Source organism: Syngnathus acus, chromosome 1, assembly GCF_901709675.1.
Source record: "Syngnathus acus chromosome 1, fSynAcu1.2, whole genome shotgun sequence".
Taxonomy (NCBI): domain Eukaryota; kingdom Metazoa; phylum Chordata; class Actinopteri; order Syngnathiformes; family Syngnathidae; genus Syngnathus; species Syngnathus acus.
In genome coordinates, this window is record NC_051087.1 from 6,359,238 (window position 1) to 6,374,728 (window position 15,491).

Genomic DNA, 15,491 nt, shown 5'->3' on the forward strand with positions numbered 1-15,491 from the left:
TAAGAGAAAAGAGCAGCTTGTTTGTCAATTAAAAGATGTGATAAAGCATGAAATGCGCTGCCAACGCCACACGGGACAAACGAGTGAGAACGAGGCAAGAAGAGTGTGTATTTGCATACATCTCGTTGTGCACTCCGCGTATGTGTGTGCGTGCTCGGGGAGGTCTGTCACTCTCCTCAGTGGAGATTAATTAGCAGGGGCTGTCTCGTGAAAAGGCAGCATCGTTAGTGCCAAGAAGGGAGCGGGACAGCAAAGTTCCCGGGGAGACGCCGACTTGAAAAGACAGGAGTTTGAGTTGAATGTTCATATTAGCGTGTTAGCGTGGGACGTCTTTTGCTCAAATGAGAGGGAAGGAGCCGTCACCTCACAAGATGATGCGACCGGTTCATGTTTGTGCGGTGGCATGTTTTAACGGGTGGTGGATTATGACCCAGGTCTAATTGAAGTATTTAAGCCATTTAAGCACAGGGAACAGAAGGTCGTTACACATCCAAAGTGGCACGGGGCTTCGGCGGGGTCTGCATAAACAAACCAAATCACTCGCACTTGGCCACCACGCTCACACTCTGCATGCATACACACGAGCACGGGGCCTCCTTCTGTTTAAGACAGCCTCATTTTATTCATGATGCCGCTTATGACCCTGAACTCCCCAATGTGAGAAGGTGTGTGTGTGTGCGCGCGCTTTGGGAGATGTGACTCTGTCACCTTCCGCTGGGCTCAGCCAGGTGTGAAAAGGCATTCTGTCAGACCTCCCTGCTACTACTCCTTCCTGTGTGTGTGCGTTTGCGTGCACGTGGTGCGTGCATACGTGTGTGTGAGTGCATGTGCACACGCGTGAGGTCCGTTTATATCCGTGAGTATGTGTGTTGTCTGTGTGCACCTGGCCCTCAACTAACAAACTCCTCCAAACCACACTGGGTTGACCACAATGCCCTGGGGTGCTTACTGAGAACATTTTGTGAGATATTCACACACACTAAAATATTTTGAGAAGCAGTTGAAGTAAGAATGCACCCTAAACAGTTCTGTTGATGCTCATACGGGTTATGGAAGACTTTAGTTAAGAATGTAAAAATTGGTCTTTTCCACAGATCCTTTGTCTGGGTGCCAGTTGAGCTTATCTTCATATATGTTCACCGCTCATAATATTTGGTACACTTGCATGAACACAAGAGCTTAAAAGAAAACCTAAAGGATTCCATTATGAATGTATTGAACATGAAAGTTAAATAAAATTGTATCGAAATATTTAAGAAAAGGAATATTCTTAAAGATTAAGTGCAAATATATTGTGCGTACTTAAAACTTTGATACAACTTAACTGTAATTCTAAAGTATTGTTACTTTAAAATAATGGCCTAAGCCTGTCATATCTTGCAAAAAAATATTTTTTTTTTGCTTCTAACATCTTTCTAGGATATTGGTCACTGCTGCCACGATTGTTGAATTCTACTCCTGAAATGAAATGAATAAAAAAAAGAATATCACCTATATTTGGTTCAATTTTAGGTGTTTTCTGAAAAGAAAATGAAACAGTGACTTGGGCTAGGTAGGAGACAAGATAAGTGGGAAAGATGGAAAAAGATCGAGTGCAGGTAGAAGGCTAGGGCAGCTTTAATACATGTAAAAATCATGCATAAATACACACGAGCCACAGTCACTTTACTTCCATTTCTTCTGCCAGTCGCCTATTTCCGTGAAGATATGATTGGGGCGCCTCCATGTGGCTGCTGTCAGACCATAAAAGGCTATACAGTACCTGTGCATATATTTTTAAACTAAGTACAGCCGCCCCTTTTCCCATTTCTTTTGGAATGTCTTTTATGAATTACAGGTCAGTAGAATTTGACAATATGTTTGTGTAATTTTTTTTTTTATAGAAAATAATTGTTTTTAACGCCTATTCAGACATTCATTTAGACTTTGGTGTAATACGTCTTAATTGAATCAGTGTATATAATAAGGTGCGATGTTTTTTTCAAATTGTACAAAATATTGCAGTTTTTGAATTATACATAATGTTGCAGTAGCCTATTGTACAATTATATAATTTTTTTTATGACACTTAGGCCAACTAAACTCTCATATTCTGATTTTGGCATGATGGTGGTACTTTCCCCCCCCCCCTTCCTATTGGTACTCTATAAAAATACTGGCTGAGTGGCATGTTAGACGGTATGGGAGTTTTGCATGATTATCTTGTGCCTGCCTGGGCCATGGGCACTCTGGCTTCCTTCCATTTCCAAAAACATTTGACCGAATTTAAAGAAAAAGCGCTGATGGAAAATACAATATAATTTCATTTGTAGTCCTTTAGGTTTGCGTTTGAGGTTATAAACGCCACATGAAATTAACTCAATAAATAGTGGTATTGACCTTTTAACATTTGTTGTTTTTACAACAACCAAACAACTCTGACAGTTGTAATGAAACGAAATGCATTATTTTCTGGCTCCCACGAGCACTCTGAAGCTGCGCAGTGTTAGAGCGCTAACCAGTGGTCAAATTTAGAACTACATTCCAATACGCAGGATGAACTTCTCTCACTTATTGATTGTTGCTGTAATCTCTGGATGCTTTCATTGAGTTTTAACCATCTCCCAAGTCAATATGTTTAATACATGTCCCGCAAGTGAGAAATTAGTTGAGGGTGTGGTTATGTCTATAAATAACACTCCTTGTTTTGTTTTAACAAGTGTTTTTGCATGCACTGCTTCAATGTACATAGCAGTGCACGCGCACACGCGTGTGGAAAGGTGCCGTTATCAGAGGTCTAGCAGGCCTTGCAGGTCTTTGTGTCTTTCCACTTAGCTGGAAGGTTTCGATTTTGTGCGCGTGGAGCTAAAGGTGTTTGTGTGAAGTTGATTGGCAGAGATGTAGAAAGAAGGTTTCATCTGCTGAACAGGCCAGAGGAGATTCAATCATTCGTTTTCGTCAACAAAAATATATTTTTTTAATCAAACAACTGTTTTTTTTATTATGAGCATTTCTTTAGTGTTCATAACAGCTACTCACTCACTCACGATGAACTGTCTGTTTTGGTACGAACCCAGCAATCTCGTGTTCTGAAGCTGTTGGCTATGATAAAGCTTGCGGCTTTGGTCCCTTGTTGGACCAGTAACATATGCAAACCTCTCCCAAATGCTGCAATACCATATGCAAAACGGTACTGCTGCCCCCAGCCAGCTTGTTCCCGCCCCCCCTTACGCACACACAAGCTTGCGTGTGTGAGTGTGTGTGTGTTTTCCCTTCGATTGTCGTGTGTAACAGCCTAAGCTTTGTGTTGGCCGAAGGATTATCACGGCTTTGCCACCAGCAGCCAAGCAAGGACCTGAGGAGAGTGGGGCTTAAAAGGACAGAGTGTTGTAGTGTCCAGACAACTGTGGGAAAACAGTTTTGTGTGTGCGTGTGTGCCCGCGCCACAGAGAAAACGCTCTTGTGTGTGCGTGCACGAGAGGCCACGGTTGGCTGGCTGGGTATGTCGACACAGCGAAGCCTTTAGGAGCCTCTGGTTCTACCATCTATCCACGCCCAGCCTAAACTGTGTTCTTTCTCTTCTTTTTACTGACCGGCTCAAGTATCGCTGCTCCAGAAAGTCCTCATGTCATCTCAGCAGGAAGTGGATCACATTGTTCTTGCTGCCATGGCACTCAGACTCAATCTGCGCATTCGTGCGGAGAGATATTGAGGAAAGTCCATCTGGTAGTTTACGCCACTTGTCATTTATGGGTTTCATAGAGGATGAACTAAAGAGTTCAAACAAGAGATGGGGTCTTTTTTTTTCCCCAAAATTACCCCAACACCATACCCCAACTTTGGCGTGGTGCTCTATATAAAGGTCTACACAATGTAGCTATCAGGTTTATTTTGACACTGTCTTTGCACATGTGGAATTTTACATACCAAAAGTCTTTGTCGTCTTTACATTTGCAGATGAAAACCATACTTAGCATTTTACTTGCAAAGAATTCCTAAATTCCTGAAATGCATTAACAGCATACCAATTTTCCAGTCTATGCTCTGTTGAGTGTCATATAGGTTTGGAAACTTCTGAGTAATTTATTTCATTAGCTCGTCACCAGTCAATGCTGCAATTGGAGAAAAAGAAAGAATCGCAAAACCAACTGCCGTCAGCAGGTTAGATCTCCCTGATTGGGGGGTGTCTATGTGCTGGATCCTAGCAGGTTGAGATAACACAAGCTCAAGGTCAGAGTTGCCGCGATACAGGAAGACCTTCAGCCAATTTACATGAATTCTGAATAGGGCGAGGGGTAGGGCGGGTGGAGGTCGTGGGGCAGAGATGACGAGAACCAAGATTTCTGGTGTGTGTGTGTACGTGTGTTCAATGTGTGTGCGTGTGTACGTGGGTGAGTGTGCAATGGGTCTGTGATCTCCTGGCCTTTGTGATGGAGATGGGTCCGGCCGGTCTGACCCGATAATGACGCGACGCTCTAATAGCATTCATCCTTTCTAGCGCAAAACTACTCAAGCGTTAAAGGGAGGGAGAGGGAGAGGGAGGGAGGGAGGGAAGCTGGGAGGAAGCTGCTAATGCTAACGCTAGCTAAGCAATGTTTAAGAATGGCGGGTTTCGAATTGTGATCTGGGAATGAGGAGGCATCTTTAGAAGTGTGTGTGTGTGTGTGTGTGTGTGTGTGTGTGTGTATGTGTGTGTGTGTGTGTGTGTGTGTGTGTGTGTGTGTGTGTGTGTGTGTGTGTGTGTGTGTGTGTGTGTGTGTGTGTGTGTGTGTGTGTGTGTGTGTGTGTGTGTGTGTGTGTGTGTGCGTGCGTGCGTGCGTGTGCGTGTGCGTGCGTGTGCGTGCCTGCACATGTGTGTGTGTGTGTGCATGTGAGTGTGTGTGTGTGTGTGTGTGAGAGACATCAACAGTAAATACACTGTGCTGTGTCTCTGCTCTTGCTCTTTATCAGTGTATATTTGCTGTGCTTACTGGAGCATGCAAGGCTTTCAGAGCCCTTGCCCATCGGGGACGGGACCCCGTGACACACACACACACACACTTATCATGCAGGGGTCATTACAGGCGTCTACCTATAGCCGCTGTAATCAGCGGTTTATATCGGCGTCCATATTCACCACAGAGGCCGCTATCAATAGCATGGGAATGAATGATGGGAGAGAAGCAAAAGATTAAAGCACATTGTATCCAGCAGGCTTATATACGAACACAACTAGCCATTTTGAATGTTAAATCTTCTTGTCAAGAATTTCTTTCAATTGTGTCCCTGTGCTTAGACCAAGACGGGCCCTCCAACGCAGCAACAGCAGGACAATGGCCGAAGCCCCGCCTACTGCTACAACTGTTCCAAAATAGGACACTTTGGCCATGTGAGTAATATATAATAGTTTCATATGTATGCTTTTTTGTTTTCAATGCATGGCTGCATGGCAGCTGACAGACATTTCAATTTGACCGACCTCGCTATAAACATGCATCTGTAGCCACTTGAATGTTACCTTACGTCTACCTGACTGACTGTTTTTTTTAAAAGAAACCTCGATGAAACTCACATGACAAGTGAGGCTCTTTTTTGTGTGTACCTCAGGGGTGCAACCAGCAGAGGATGTTCAGGTGGATATACGTTGCCACACCCTTCATCAACTATTATGACACCATGATGGATATCAAATGCAGACGAAACAGGATGAAGTACAAGGCTGAAGGTTGGTTTGATAGGAAAGGAATACATTCGGCAATTGAAGTAGTCATGTAAAATCACAAACTTAAAGGCAATTTCATCTGATTCTTGCTCTCAGCTTGATCAATACAAGCATACAAGCTTATAGCTGAGCTAATATGACCCAATACTAGAATTATATTACATTAATATAATCACATCCCACTTATTTAGCTTGACATGCTCACCAAATATTAAAAAACGTTTTCAGTTTGATGTCACGTGTAATCACTAATAAAAACTTTTGTTAATACTGCTATCACCCCCAGAACTGAAGAAAAATAGCCTTACATCCGACAACTCCCACTCTTCGACTCCTGGACCAAAGAGGAAGAAACAAAAAATCAGCCATGCAAACAATGGCCACCTCTTTGACAATAAATTTGAAAGGACTGTTTGGAAGCACAAATCCAGCCCCAGACATAAATTTGTTCATGACAGAAATGACTCTGAGGCTGAGGTATTTCCCAAAAGGGGGTTTAACAAGGAAAGACAACAAGGGAATGCAGCCAAACAGTGGAAACCCAAGAGACCGGTGCCCAAAGAACGCCCCGCACCACCCAAACTCATAATAGATGAACGGTTGGATTTCCCCAGAGAGGGAGCCAGAGGAGAAAAACCGAAGAAGAAGAAGAAGAAGAAATACAACCAAGCTTCATCCGTGGAGTTCAGGGATGCTGGTCGTTTTGAGACAACACCTGGCAAGTCAAGAAAAGACAAATATAGAAAGAGAAATAATTTCCGGAAAAAAATGGACACAGAGATGTATCCAACAGATGAGAATCTGTTTAGCATACCGCAAAGGAAACGCAAGCAAAAGCAACGTGTATGAACCTGTGTGAGTATACGTCTGTTTGAATGTTTGTCAGGGCTGCTAACAGGGTCCGAAACAGGGTCCGACATTAACCGGGTGTACGTGACTGTGTCAGGCCACCCAAAGTTCACTGATGCTGGCTCGACCGAGCCACCAGTATAAGATGTCATTAAAAATGAGACAGAATCAACAGGTTCTTGCTCTTATATCTTTCTAATATTCAACATTTTGGCTTTTGCCCATGTAAATTGACCGATCATCTGTGCTCTTTTTACCCCCCACTGTGTACATTAGATGATTAGTAAATGAGGGCTTTCACTGACGCATTGCGTTTTTGGCCACAGGCTCAATGTGCATCACTATTTCATTCACAGGTAGGCCTATATACAGTCTAAACATTTTAAATTTAGTTAAGTTTTGTTTTAAATCAGGGCCAGTACTGGTCTGGCAGGCCCGAGCATGACCATCCACACACGCTTACCGTCGGACCCTGGCTGCTAGTCATTTTGTGTGGACAAAGTTCTAATTTTATTCTTTTGTTCTCTTCATCCTGTTTCAATTAAATGTTTCTCCATTAAACATAAAATGTTGCTTATTGGCATTCCATTTTTTATTGTTTTTACTGTAGAAATGCAAACAATTGTAACTACCAGGTACTGGACAAACAAGTATATCAAGAGGATTCGGGTGATTATTAGAATATATATATATTTTTTTGCTTTGTCTCTTATATTACCTTTGCTATAAGAAAGTCTGTTTAACTTAACAAAAAATGCATTTACATGCCAATGGTTAGCATAATAATTAAATTGCTGTTTGAGAAGCAATGCATATTTGAACACAAATGGTACAATTATGCTGTTAGGATGACGATATACAACTTAGAAACTCCCCTAACAAAACTCTTATCAACTATACTCGGATCAAATCTGTTATTATGCCGCTAATATTTTCCCAATCACCATTATTTCGGAGAACTTGACATGAAGCTGCGATCGTCTATATTACTATTTTTATTGTTCAAGCAAAAGAACGCAACACACGAGAAACATGTGACGTGTTCATTCATTAAACTCGGCATAGATTGTTCAACGATTACCCTGACTTTCGTAAACGCAACGTAAAAAACTGTGAAAGTACAATAAAATTAATGTAACATTAAAGGCAGTGAATTGCCATGTATCAAAATTAATTCTGGCATTTTAAAAAGGAGTCAAATCTTGTTTATATGGCGTTTCTCGCCGATCTAAAACCAGCAAACACCGGGTTTTCCCACGTAACATGAATGCAGCAAGTACTGCCCTCCTAGCTTCGCTAGCGTAAGTGGGACGACACAGTGGGCTCTTCCGCGTCGGATCGCAATTGCACTTTGAAACATCCTCAGTCATCGGCCACGGCAGCAACATGGATAACGGCTTTTCCAAAACCGGGGACACTCAACTGGACCAGGCTGTCACACAATGGCTGCAATACGACAAGGTAAAGATGACAGCTAAGATGTTAGCCTGCTAGCAACCAGGGAAAGTTGGGATTTTCTCCCATATTTCTTACACTGGTATAAAGTCAGCTGTATTTGACACATAGGAAGTAAGATGGCGGCGCGTGCACACGCTGCGGCCTCTCTCTGTCCCGAACGGTGTTTTGTCGTTTAATGTTTGTCCGCCAGTTTTGTGTGTTCGTCTCGTCGTACCGGGTTGTGCTTCAAGTGCGGCGGGCTGGTTCTGCTCGACATCGGCGAAAGCGAGTTTTGTGGCGACCTGAACTTTGAAGCGGGGACATTAAAGGCGCTCGGTCTGCGCCGTCCTGGAGCGTCGCCGGACTCGCCTGCTGTTCTTCCCCCGGTTGGGCGTCCGGGCCTGGCTGGCGGCCACCCCAGCTCGCCCGGCCGTGCCTTCCATTCTTCTGGCGGACGTTCGATCGCTGGACATCAACATGCCTGCTGAGTTCTGCGGACCGGACAGTGCGTAGCTGCTCTGCGTCTGGAGCGGATGGCGCGCTATCGGGCGGACCGGGCCATTGTACGAGGGGGAACATCGCGTGGAGGTGGACTGTGCGTCTACATCCGTGAAGAATGGTGCCGAGACTTTGTTGTGGGATGCCAGCACTGGCGAAGTTTGTGATCTCCGGGCTGTTGGGGTCCTGAACTCTCTCCCCGTTGTTTTACTTGTGTGTTAATCGTGTGCTGTGTCTGATTCTGATTCTGATTATTGAAATGCTCTTTTTTTAATGATGATTCTGATTCTGATTATTGAAATGCTCTTTTTTTAATGAGATATTCGACCTTGGGAGAACGTGGATAGGTAACAAAATGGACTCTGAACCCCTACAAAGATAAAGAGTGTACTCTGACCCGGGCACTTTATCAGGTTCAGCCATTAATTATAATAATTACAATGACAGAACAAGAACTGTATGTATGAGGAAGTTTGCCTTCACAAAGACATGCGCAGTTACTTTGATTTAAAGAAATTTATTTTAGAGGTATAAAATGCATGTACATTGAACCACATTGGGATTTTTTTTGTAATTATTAATATTAGATGATTTTAGTTTTAATATTTTAGTATCCTAGTAATTGATCAACGTTCAGGTTTTGCACAAATATTTCTTTCATCGCCATTCATGAAAAAAAACTGCCCTCTTGCAGGTTAGGAATTTTCATGGGATGGTTTGTAATACATGTAACGTGCAAGCAAGCATGTGGCCAACAAATGCAGTCATTCATTTCCTTTAATTGACAAGGGATTCCACTAATCAGGTCACATTGGAGGTTGACCTTCTGACCGCGTGGTGCAGGGACAACAACCTCCTGCTGAACGTCGACAAGACCAAGGAGATTGTCGTTGACTTCCGGAAGGGTCACGCCCAACACCTGCCGCTGACCATCGACGGTGCTGTGGTGGAGAGAGTGAGCAGCGCCAGGTTCCTGGGGGTGCACATCAGTGAGGATCTCTCCTGGTCCACCAACACCGCGTCGCTGGCGAAGAAGGCCCAGCGCCGCCTGTACTTCCTTCGGAAACTCAGGCGAGCGGGGACTCCTCCGGCCGTCATGACTACTTTTTACCGCGGCACCATTGAGAGCGTCCTCTCCAGCTGTATTGCTGTCTGGGGTGGCAGCTGCACTGACCAAGACTTGAAGGCCCTGCAGCGCATTGTGAAAACGGCTAGTAAGACTATTGGTGCTTCTCTCCCCTCCTTGAAGGACATTTACACCTCCCATCTCACTCGCAAGGCGACCAAGATTGTGAGTGATGTGAGTCACCCCGCTCACTCTTTGTTTGAACTTCTGCCCTCTGGGAGGCGGTACAGGAGCCTGCGCTCCCGCACCACCAGACTTTCCAACAGCTTCGTACTCCAGGCTGTTAGGATCCTGAACTCGCTCCCCCTTTCAGCGTAGCGTCCTGTTCTTGCTGTATGCTCACTGGCTCGGTTTTGCCCCTCATATTCAATGGGTTATTGGTCTGTTTTTATTCATCGCTCATTTTATTTTATTTATTATTTATGGTTTGTGCCTTCTTGTTTTTGTTTTGTGTCGCCTACTTGTATGTCTCGTCACCGTGGGATGGAGGAAACGGAATTTCGGTTTCTTTGCGTGTCTTGACATATGAAGGGATTGACAATAAAGCTGACTTTGACTTTGACTTTGACTTTGACATTGGAAAATGGATACAGACTTCTCAGACTTAAGGTCGGTTGTCAGTCTGCAATCTAACAATTATTTTGATAATCAATTATTTTTTCAATTAATGGGTTAGGGTAGAGGGACCAAAAGGAGGGAAATGGAAAAAAAATAACATCCCTTAATTAAAGTACTGGACATTTCAAATTGACAGTGCAGGAAAAAGTGCACGAATGTTGCTGCATAAACATATCAGAGCTTTTAAAATAATAAATTGTGAAAGAGTAAAAGTGGAGCTCTACTTAAAATAGACTGAGGACCTATAAATAAAATCATACAAATGTATGCTATACAAAATCTCCTATTTCATGTACACATGAAATTGTAAATATGCTCAAGTATTGTTATGAAACAAAATACGTATGCTAATAATAGTTGATTTTTATGTGTGTTTTCACACCCCAGAATCCAAACACCAAGTCAGCAGTGGAGAAACTTTTGAAAGACGGCGCCATAGAAACGCTCAAGAAATGTTTCTCATCCAGGATGGAGTTTGGTACGGCAGGTTTGAGGGCTGCTATGGGACCCGGCATAGCCTGTATGAACGACCTCACCGTCATCCAGACCACACAGGTTGGTTAATGGATAAATACCTAACACACACACACACAAACACGTGATGTTTGTTTTTTACAATTCGTCTCAAGAACAAATTCCATGTGAACGCTCGGTAGAGGGTTTGTATATGAGGTCCGGTGTTTTGCAAGGAACTGATTAATTAGGCACAGCGAAAGTGCTGTTTTCAATCTGTTGTACCATGCAAGATGAAGAATTTTATTCTAAATCAGCATTTGCTGGTGAAATGTGAGCGTTTAAAGTGTTGTTTTGGGTCTTCAATCAAAAGTTTTATTTAACCATGTGTAAGAATGAACTGAACGTTTCTTTAAAGTCATACAGCCCACTCGGATTCAGCTCTTTCCCTTTGTTCTTACTCGACAGGGTTTCTGCCGCTACCTAGAAGAACGTTTTGGCAACCTGAAGGAGCGAGGAGTGGTGATCGGCTACGATGCCCGAGCTCACCCTCCCAGCGGGGGCAGCAGCAAACAATTCGCTCGACTTGCTGCAGCTGTGTTCATCAGCCAAGGGGTTCCTGTGCACCTCTTCTCTGACATCACCCCTACTCCCTTTGTGGTAACACGCTGTTTACTTTAACTTAATGTTCTCTCTGCATCTGATGAGATGCTTAATCCAGTTTAAGAAACCCAGGCTGATCTTTCGTTTTCAGCCTTTCACAGTTTTACACCTCGGTCTGTGTGCTGGCATCATGGTGACGGCCTCACACAACCCCAAACAAGACAACGGCTACAAGGTAACGCTGTATTTTATTATTATTTCATTTTGCCAATTTGCTCAACTTCCTATCTTCTGCTCTTATTTAGGTATACTGGGACAATGGTGCCCAGATTGTGTCCCCTCACGACAAAGGCATCTCCAAGGCAATAGCGGAGAATCTGGAGCCTTGGTCAGAGTCCTGGAATACAGAGGGAGCCCTGAAGAGCCCCCTGCTCAAAGACCCTTATAAGGACATCCACACTAGCTACTTCAAAGCCATTCAGAAACACTGCCACCACAGGTAACCACATAAATAACAAACAAGAGGACTATATTTCTATAAACTCAAAGCAAAAAGTTGTCTGCATTGTTTGCATTTCAAAATAATACTACGCCACGCTACATTAACACATTCAAATCTGCCTGTGCGGTTCTTTCTTCTTCCAGGGAATTAAACAAGAGTTCCGAGGTGAAAATCGTGCATACGTCCGTGCACGGTGTTGGCCACACGTTTGTGCAGTCGGCATTCGAGGCCTTTGACCTTCACGCGCCTTACGCTGTGGCGGAACAAAAAGACCCGGACCCTGAGTTCCCCACTGTTATAAACCCCAATCCTGAAGAGGGAGAGGGAGTTCTGGTGCGTTCAGAACATGCAAGCATGCGGACAATCGTGTTTTGTAGGTGTGGTGAGTTAGTGTATGTGTTTTGCAGACCCTCTCCTTTGCTTTGGCTGAGACGGAAGGGGCCACTGTGGTGTTGGCCAATGACCCGGATGCTGATCGGCTGGCTGCCGCCGAGAGGCAGGAGAGGTGCATTTATATTTTATGTTTAAATACAGTTTCTATTGAGCGTATGAGTCAGCCGGGAGAAGCACCTGATCCCCCTGAACAGGATGGTGTCGAAAATGGACTGATTACAACGTAACATAGCCCATGGTTCATCTTCACTTACGCAATATCATAATGATAATATTTCTTTCCTCATGGCCATACTGTCTTCTTCCTGTTTGCAAGTGGACGCTGGCGAGTGTTTAGCGGCAATGAGCTGGGAGCATTACTCGGCTGGTGGATGCTCCACAGCTGGAAAGCGCAAAGCCCCGATAGTGGCGCTGTGAAAAACGTCTACATGTTGGCCAGCACTGTTTCATCCAAGATTCTACGTGCCATTGCGCTCAAGGAAGGCTTCCACTTTGAGGTAACAGATTCGCCGCCGCTTTAAAGTGCCTTCTGGGTATGTCCTTTAATGCGAAAATACTGAGTAAATTGTGGCGACTTTCCGAATAGGAAACACTGACAGGGTTCAAATGGATGGGAAACAGAGCCCGAGAACTTTTGGATCGAGGCAAGACTGTTCTGTTTGCCTTTGAGGAGGCCATCGGTAAACACAAACACGCACACCATTAGCCTAATAGCATAATTGCCAAATGAGGAAAAACAAACTGAACAAACAAGAAGAGTGCACTTGCTTTGATTAAACCCTTCCGGATTACCGTGACCGAGAATCTACAGTATGCAGACACAAAGAAAAAGCACAGTTTTTAGCAATCACATCGGTACTTTATGTTGATATGGTGATGGTAGGCTAAAAATGACTTTGGCAGTTATCCTATTAGGGTAACGATATAATAGAGGGGATATCCTGAGTCTGTCTTTGTGTTCAATTACATTAATTCTAATTTATGTCACAAGCTGGTTTTATTTGTGGCCTCATCAGTTTCCATGTGATTTAGACTCACTACAAGTGATTTAGGATTCGTACAAATTGGAAGACCTCCTTTGAACGCCAATGGTTTTCCCTTCACACGTAATGAAGGGAAAATGAGCATAAAAAAAGTTGTTTTTTTTAACAGTCAATCATGTTAAACCCATCACAAAAGATGAAAACGTGTTGAACCATTGACGAGTGTAAAAAAAAAAAATCTCTTTTACAACAATTACTTTTAGTTTCCCGGCGACCCTGAATAGACAATGGATGGATCATCTGTTGATCAAACTGAATACGTCTGTGCCAGCACATTGCTCTATACACTGTGTATCGTGTTGGATGTCAAAGCAGCAAGAGTCATCAAATTGCATGGCGTGACACATTGTGTATGCCTGCGTGTTTGTTGCAGGGTATATGTGCAGTCCCTCAGTGTTGGACAAAGATGGAGTGAGCGCAGCTGCAATCGCAGGAGAGATGGTCTCCTACTTGGCTGCTGAACGGAAGAGTCTCTCTCAGCAACTCACAGCCATCTATAAAGAGTAAGATTACGCAGTTACACAATGAATATTACCTCCACTATGCACTGCTGCCAGAGTAGCTAAACAAGGAAACTAATCAATTTCCATTCATTGAAAAATGGAACCTAAACTGTGGAAGGCAGTTGGATTTTTGCAATGTGCGCTACCTCCGGAAGTGGATTAGTTCAAATTGATGATGTAAGTTTAAAAAAATGAAAGTTTTCCCTTTCTCTCTCTCTCTCCTTCTCAGGTATGGCTACCACTACAGTAAGAACTCCTACTTCATCTGCCATGACCGGAATGTGATCCGTAGCTTGTTTGAGCGCCTGCGCAACTATGACGGCGGCAAGGACTCCTACCCAAGCAAATGTGGTCGCTTCTCCATCACTTCCGTCCGCGACCTGACCACTGGCTACGACAACAGCCAGCCTGATAACAAGGCTGTACGTACCAAACTTTTTTTTTTGTCCCCCTCAAAACCCATGCATGTATCAACATGATGTAAGCATATAGACAAACTGTCAGACTTGCTATGGAATTGCACACACAAGTGTTTCTCAACTCTTAGAAAGCCAAGGCAAATGTTTATTTTAGGAAAAATGGAATGGCACAACACCAAAAATATTAAAAAAGTAAGGTTATGTTCAGAAACATGGTCTCATCTCAATAGTCTTTACAAATTTAATTACCTATTGGCAAATCTAGGGCTGCTTTATTTTATACACGCATTTATTTTGTTCTATATATGGCAACCACTTGATACGCTGGTTAATTTTTGTGAGTGTTCAAATTGGATGAGAAGAGGTTACCACTGATCCTAATGTCAGTGTTATCAGTAGGTTCGCAGAAAGGCAAATGTACAAATATAGACACCCCCACCCTACTATCTGCAGTTGACTAAATGCCTTCCTGGTTTTTCTCCTTCACTGTCTATCCACTGTCACATTTTTCTGGTCCCCAGATTCTTCCCACCTCCCGTTCCAGTCAGATGATCACATTCACCTTCTCCAATGGGGGCGTGGCCACCATGAGAACCAGTGGCACCGAACCCAAAATCAAATATTACACTGAGTTGTGTGCAGCCCCCGGTAACAGGTACAAAAGCACAATTGCGGTAAATTAATGTCAGAAAAATTTAGTCATTCTGACATAATGGCGCTTTCTCTTGACAGTGATTTGGAGCACCTGAAGAAGGAACTGGACCAGCTGGTTGATGCCATCATTGAAAACTTCTTTGAGCCACAGAAGAACAAATTGCAACCAAAGCCAAAATAGAAGCGATATTGTTAAACCACATCATGTTTTGTCTGTCTTAATTACAAATGTGCATCATACAGAGCAGGGGACCAGTAGCAACTAGTAACACGCAACAGCATTAAATCAGATCCAAAGCAATGTTTTCTTAAAACATAATTAAGGAGGTTATTTTTTAACACACTGCCACTTAAGTCTTTATTTTCTTATTGCAAATGGGTTGGAGAGTTTTTTTGGTTCATTGTCAAACTGTCTTGATGTACAAAGTACATTTTGAGCTATTACGATGTGTTGTGAAGTTGCTAGGGCTCCTTTCACATAAACAGATAATCATTCCTATTTTCTGTGAGGTATGTGGTAATAAACATTTTAATTCCTGGTTTATTTGAGATTTCTTTAACACAATTAACTTATAATTAGTTCACATGCAGATAATTCACCTAAACTTTCTTTAGAGCAGTAAATATGTGCCTTGGCTCAAAAGTTGGGAAACACGAGTCTAGTGGGGGGATTTGTAATGTTTGGGAATTTTCAGCTTTAGGCTGTACAATAC

The 15,491-nt window shown here is 43.3% G+C and overlaps 2 protein-coding genes across 2 annotated transcripts in view; both read left to right on the top strand.

Moving 5' to 3' along the window:
- The window catches only part of zcchc7 (zinc finger, CCHC domain containing 7), a 28,634-nt gene extending 21,522 nt beyond the window's left edge, over positions 1–7,112 (top strand). The window contains exons 7-9 of the mRNA XM_037270780.1: positions 5,255–5,347; positions 5,566–5,683; positions 5,967–7,112. Of these exons, the coding sequence (XP_037126675.1) occupies positions 5,255–5,347; positions 5,566–5,683; positions 5,967–6,529 (774 nt within the window). The 3' untranslated portion in view covers positions 6,530–7,112. The remainder of the gene's footprint in view (positions 1–5,254; positions 5,348–5,565; positions 5,684–5,966) is intronic.
- Positions 7,113–7,794: 682 nt separating this feature from the next.
- Positions 7,795–15,320, top strand: pgm2 (phosphoglucomutase 2). The gene is made up of 13 exons (XM_037270653.1): positions 7,795–7,990; positions 10,596–10,763; positions 11,130–11,321; positions 11,416–11,499; positions 11,570–11,763; positions 11,910–12,099; positions 12,174–12,271; positions 12,476–12,656; positions 12,746–12,839; positions 13,576–13,705; positions 13,935–14,127; positions 14,646–14,779; positions 14,857–15,320. The coding sequence occupies exons 1-13, from the start codon at positions 7,916–7,918 to the stop codon at positions 14,957–14,959; spliced, it is 1,836 nt and encodes a 611-aa protein (XP_037126548.1). The 5' UTR covers positions 7,795–7,915; the 3' UTR covers positions 14,960–15,320.
- The last annotated feature ends 171 nt before the right edge of the window (positions 15,321–15,491 follow it).

What these genes read in the sequence shown, in the direction of transcription:
- pgm2 (XM_037270653.1), top strand. Translation starts at nt 7,916, where the DNA reads ATGGATAACGGCTTTTCCAAAACCGGGGACACTCAACTGGACCAGGCT. An exon ending in AATGGCTGCAATACGACAAG is followed by an intron (nt 7,991 to 10,595) that starts GTAAAGATGACA and finishes TTCACACCCCAG; the next exon opens with AATCCAAACACCAAGTCAGC. An exon ending in CAGAAACACTGCCACCACAG is followed by an intron (nt 11,764 to 11,909) that starts GTAACCACATAA and finishes TTCTTCTTCCAG; the next exon opens with GGAATTAAACAAGAGTTCCG.